Here is a 6,000-nt window from a genome sequence, read left to right on the forward strand (position 1 = left end):
GCAGCTGTGTGTATGAGGATGATAAAAAGAGATCTGCACTTTTCAACCAATTAGAGACAGGGTGAGAAAACCAGGGAAGTGACAACAGAGGAAGCTTCTCAACCAATCAGAGATAGGCTGAGAAAGTGTTAGAGGAAGCAGCACAGATGGTATATTCTGGCCTGGAGTATATTCTGGCCTAGGCTAATTTTATTATATTATGAACAGTCAAATTTGTTGAACATTATGTTACAATTGCATTATATTGTTTTAGAGGGAGTATGAATTGGCCTAGCCCCCAATTTATATTCCCGGGGTATAATCTGGCCTGAGGGGGTATAAAGTGGCCTAGGCCACTTTAACCCCGGGTATAGTCTGGGCGGGGGGTATACTCTGGCCTGTTACACCGGGCTTTCCAAGTTGTGCTTTGTAAAATGGGTTACATGAGTCCTGTATTCATGGAAGGCAACAGAATTTTCTGCTAAAACCTTTAGATATTCTGGGGTCGATATTCAGCCAACAACGCTCAGCATTTTGCTGACCGCTACCTGCTTTATGCCCAGAAATTCAATGCCAGGTGTCTGGCTAAACCATAGCTGGTTAAGTGCGATATTCAGCACTTAATCAGCTATGGGTCACCAAATAAAGATAGGAGAGCAAAAAAGTCAGTCAAGTGCCTACTTCGCACCCAAAATAGCCGGTTTTGCTTTAGTCATTTTCAGCAGCACTAGCCGGTTAAGTGTCATTGAAAATAACCTGTTGGCCCCAAATAAACAACAATTCAACCAGCCAGGAGCAGTTTCTGGCCAGTTAAATCACTTTGAATATCAATCCCTCTGAGTTCACGAGAGTTAACATCAGTTCATTCTTTAATTTTTGTCCATATGAGCTGTTTATGTGCTACATATGCATAAGAAGATGTTTCACAGTGCTCCTCTACCAAACTGAAACTAAATCAAAATTTCTTTCACCAGGAGGTGGATTCTTGTCCTCAAAAGCTTGTGTTAATAACTGTTACTCTCTAAGATACTAACATCTTCTGTTATTTTGATCAACACACATTAGCACTATTTCTATGGATGCAACATTTCATCAGTCTCTGAGCTACAAGTTCAAAGTCTAGCTATCACATGGCTTGGTTACATTGCTGAAACTGAATCTCCGAATATGCCTTGTTTTCTGGACACACTTTCAACATGTAATCTAATACAAGGGGCTTTTACAAAAGGCTTCAGTTCAGGTGCCCTAATTTCTTGCCATTTTCTCCTGTATACTGTATTCTTCTGATTTTCAAATTTTGGAGAAAGGGGTTCTATAAAGGGCTAGGAACTAAAAAAAATCAGAATTCAAGTTCTGGTTTTGTCACTCGCTGTGTCTCAGGACAATTCACTTTCTCTTTTCTATTTTCAGGCACTTAACACAATGTAGATGCTGTACAGCTGTAACAGTGTTAATCCTGTAATAAAATGAGTATTTTGAAGTAGCTTTCAAGAACTACACTCTCTTCATCAGGTCAAAGTTATATACTTATTCCACTGCACCTACTAAAACCCTTGAAAATTATTTTTCTTTATTCCTCCCATGTACTTAATTTTAATTGGTTGCTTTTGTTTTTGCCTAACCCAGAGAGTTCAAATTAGATTACAGAGTAATAGACATAGAGGCTCATTTGCAAAGCACCCAGACTTACAAAGTTACCATCCCTTCCCCTGTCTATTAAACTGCGCTAGCAGCTGCCATGTGCTGTGTTGGCATTGCCGCACGGCTTCGTAAACAGGGGGATTACATAGGTTACTATGGGGCTCATTTTCAAAGCACCTAGACTTACAAAGTTCTATAGGTTTCTTTGGAACTTTGGAAGGCTAAGTGCTTTGAAAATATGCCTCTTTGTAAGTCTATGTGTTTTGACAATGAGCACCATAGACAAGTAATACTTGTATATAAGAGGCCATTAAAAAACAATTAAATTTCCAATATTATAATTCCAGTAAAGTATCATAAATCCACTAAATACATAACATCAGCAATAAAATCCACAAAATTTCAGTATCCACAATTACAATTAATCTTCATAAAATACCTAAGGATACATAAACATGGGCCATAAATTTCAACTATCAAACATTTCAGAAATAGCTACTTTTTACAAAATCACCTGGGAAGGTGAAACAGCAGCTCTAAATTTTCCTACAGTAAAGGTAGCTCTTCCTATCACTCTTTTAACATTTCATCTGGAGAATCCCACATAGCTTGGGCCATTCTTCCAAGTCTCAGAAAGGTGAAAGACCTGACTTTGGAGGGCTTTTGAAAGGCTAGCCAATTGCCCTCTGTAAACGTCTCAGTAGGTGCTTCTACAGATCACTGAGATCAGGAGTCTTGCAAAATAAAGACAACAGTTCCTCACACCAAAAAAGGCAGATGACTGAAGATGCCTCTCCCACCTTGGGGGGGGGGGGGGGGGGGGCTCCTGTCTTTCCACAGCTTCATTCATCCTCCAAGCTCAAGGCAGGAATGGAGCACCCAAGTCTTTTCAAGCTCAGAAGCCAAGATCCTGGGGCATTTGGCTACCTCTACCCTCTCCTGAGTGGCTCCCTTAGGTTTCCCTCCTCCACTCTCTGTGCACTAGGCTGCTGCCCTGACACCTGAAGGGAGGCCAGGACTCTCTGGAAACCATCCTCAATAGGTGAACACTGAGTAGTGAAGACTGGCTAGAAATCAGAATCCCTTGGCATTTGCAGCATGATCCTTGCCTGCTGGGGGCACCCTTACTTGTTAAGCTGCATGGAGACACAGCTAGCTGACAAAATGGTTGTGGTTCCCACCTGCAGAAAATCCAAGAAAGCCATGGATGACCTGACTTGGCCATCACCTGCTCAATTTGTTCTGTCCAGAACCATGAAGATGACATCTGCAGCCTGCCCTATCACATCTCAATCACAGTTCCTCAAGCCCAACACCTCCCTTTCTCTCATCCATCAGCTCACGTTTCTCACCCTACCCTCTCTCTTCCTGTGAGACCATCACTGGAATGCTTTGATGTTTCACTTATATATTACTGATATTGAGCAACATTTGCATATTTCTGAAGAAGGGTTACCTTCAAAAGCTAATCAAAAAATGTATTGTTAGTCCAATAAAAAAGGTATCATATTTTCTTTTCTATGCTTTTATTTATATTGATTACCTTTAAACGTAGACTAACACGGCTACCACATCACTCTTATTCTCAGGCCACTACACTAACCAATAGGTGTCTCCTACACTCCAAGAGGGTAAACACATTTAAACACCTCCAAGCTATGTTTATTCCAAGCTTGGAATAAATACACAGGAAGCAGGCAGGATGAAGGGTGGGGAAGATTCAGGCTCAAGCTAAGGATTTCTTTTTTTTTTTTTAATGTAAAGAATAGTTGATGTATGAAACATTCACACAGTGGAGTTGATAGAAGTTACAACAGTATCTGAATTCAAGAAAACAAGCCACAGAGAATCAGAATCAGAGAGAGAGAGAAAAGTGATTGTATAGATCAGAAGTTGGTATAAAGGATAGACATGGACTGATATGTAATCCTTATCATTCACCATTTCCCATGGTCTCTTCACTCTTACAGAAAACAATCCTTTAAGTTACTTTTTCACACTTTTGAGAAATGCAGATCAACTTCATTCCACACAAAAACATGCACTACTAACTTTATTGGGCAATGTAAACTACATACACTATGGCATTATTGTGCACCAAGGTTTATTATATACAGCTGGCCCTATTACATACAATGGTGTTTGTGATACATCACACATACTGATATGCACAATAACTGCATAGTATAAAATACATAATCAATAAAACAAAAATTTTATTTTTTAAACTCCCCTCACATAGCACTTGGGCCTACGCAGCAGGAATTTTCTTCACTAATTGCTTATAAACAACTCTGGCTACAACAAATCACTTCACTTAGCTGCCACGGGCAATTCTACTAAGAAAGCATTAAAGGCCTGGGAACCTCGATTCCAACCAACTTCTTTTACAGCAACTCGGCCTCAGACCCTCCCTATTCAATCCCGGCCGGCCTAAACCTCAACGTAAGAGGGAGGGGAAAGATGAGTAAGCAACAAGTGCCCTGCCCATCATCGACGATCGTCCCGGATTCCACTAAAAGCAGTTTTAAAGCCTAGGGCCCCCCTAGCTCTCGATACTGTCACAGGCAATTTGTAGCCGCACTCTACACTTACTCTTCCAGACAACACCCTTCAGCCCTCGCAACTCCGCTGGAGCCATCTTTACCCCAGCCACGACGTTACCACTTGCTCTGACGTCACAGACAGTAAGAACGCAGAGATTCCGCCCACGACGGCGTAAGGCACAGGGTGACTGCAGACGCTCTGACGTCACATTCAGTAACAGCGCAGGCACTCGGCCCGCGACGGCGAAAGACACAGGCTGCTCGCGATCCTTGACGTCATATATAGTAGCAGCACAAAGGAGGTTTTATGACAAGAGGCGGCATATCGTTAAAAAGTTGAAGCAGTCTCTCCCGTGCAGCTGCCGTATTGTGTGACCTCCCCCCCCCACCAAACATTCGCAGACGCTATTGAAAACAATAGCCAAACGTGAGGTTTATGACTGCTTATGTATGTTTTTTTTTTACAGCTTTTCTTTTTATTTATTTGAAAGCTTATGTGATTTTTTGACAGCTTTTTTATTTACTTGAAATAATGAAATAAAATTGAAAATCACTAAAGTAAAACAGCATTAAAAATTATTGTAACTGGTAAAGAAACAGCTGTTATAAACTCTATTTTGTGCTCATTTTTCTACACTGTTCAATACAGTGGCATACCTAGGGTAGTTGACACCCGGGGCCGGTCATTTTTTAACACCCCCCCCCCCCCCCCCCAAATCCAGTACTAGGCATACCGAGAATACAAAACACTCAGGACCTATAGAGCAATTCTAGCATATCATAAGCAGTAATTTCTACCAGTCACACAAGGAAAAGGAAAGCATCTTAAACACTACAGTGAGCACTAGAACATCAATTCACCTATTGTAAAACAAAAACAGACAGATTAGTACAGATCGTCGATCCTGCAGTCAATGCCAACCGAAAGCCATGTCTTTTTCACAAACACAGATACACCCTAATCCACTATAGAATAAGTAATCATAAACTTTCTATTTAGACAAAAATTAAACTGAACCCCCAATGCCAGACTCTGCATACAATGCAACACCACAGAAACAGAAAATGTCCCCTAGTACTGTGCAAAATATAAAGACAGCAGATGTAAATTTGAAAAAACTAACAAATACCAATCACTACTTTACAAATTAACAAATAGAAATAAAATACAGAAAATAAAATAATACCATTTTATTGGACTAATACATTTAGCTTCCAGAGGCCAAAATCTCTTTCCTCAGGTCAGTACAGTATAGTGCTGTTACAGTATCCTATCCTGACCTGAGGAAGGGGGTTTTCTTCTCTGAAAGTTAAGTCAAAATGTATTAAAATTAGTCCAAAAAAAAGATTACCTTATTTACATGTTCTATTTATAAACAACACAGCTACAATACTATATCCTAAAGCAAAATAATAAAAATATATATTTACAGTTTGTTTTCTCTGGTTTCTGCTTTCCTCATCTTCTTTTCACTGTCTTCCTTCCATCCAGGATCTGTCTTTGCTCTCTCTCTCTGCCATCCAGTGTCTGCCCTCTTTAATGTCCCTTTCATCCACTGTCTGCCCTCTCTCTCCCTTCCATCCACCATTTGCCCCAGTCTGCCCTCTTTCTCTCTCCCCCTTCCACCCACCATCTGCCCTTTCTCTCTGCCCCTTCAATCCGTCTGCCCTCCCTCTCCCATCCATCCAGGGTCTGCCCTCCCTCACGCTCCCCACTTCCACCCAGGGTCTGTCCCTTCTCTCTCTGCCCCCTCTTTTCAGCCCCCAGTTCCACCTGCCCCTAGTTCCAGCCCCAGCCCACATCTCCCACCTGCCCCCCTTTTCAGCCCCACTA

At 41.3% G+C, this 6,000-nt stretch overlaps 1 protein-coding gene across 1 annotated transcript in view; it reads right to left on the bottom strand.

Moving 5' to 3' along the window:
* STXBP3 (syntaxin binding protein 3) overlaps nucleotides 1-4,414 on the bottom strand; it is a 113,531-nt gene extending 109,117 nt beyond the window's left edge. Inside the window, exon 1 of the mRNA XM_030206194.1 lies at nucleotides 4,216-4,414. Within this exon, the coding sequence (XP_030062054.1) occupies nucleotides 4,216-4,261 (46 nt within the window). The 5' untranslated portion in view covers nucleotides 4,262-4,414. The remainder of the gene's footprint in view (nucleotides 1-4,215) is intronic.
* Nucleotides 4,415-6,000: the final 1,586 nt, after the last annotated feature.

The sequence above is a fragment of the Microcaecilia unicolor genome, chromosome 6, assembly GCF_901765095.1.
Source record: "Microcaecilia unicolor chromosome 6, aMicUni1.1, whole genome shotgun sequence".
NCBI classification, from domain to species: Eukaryota; Metazoa; Chordata; class Amphibia; order Gymnophiona; family Siphonopidae; genus Microcaecilia; species Microcaecilia unicolor.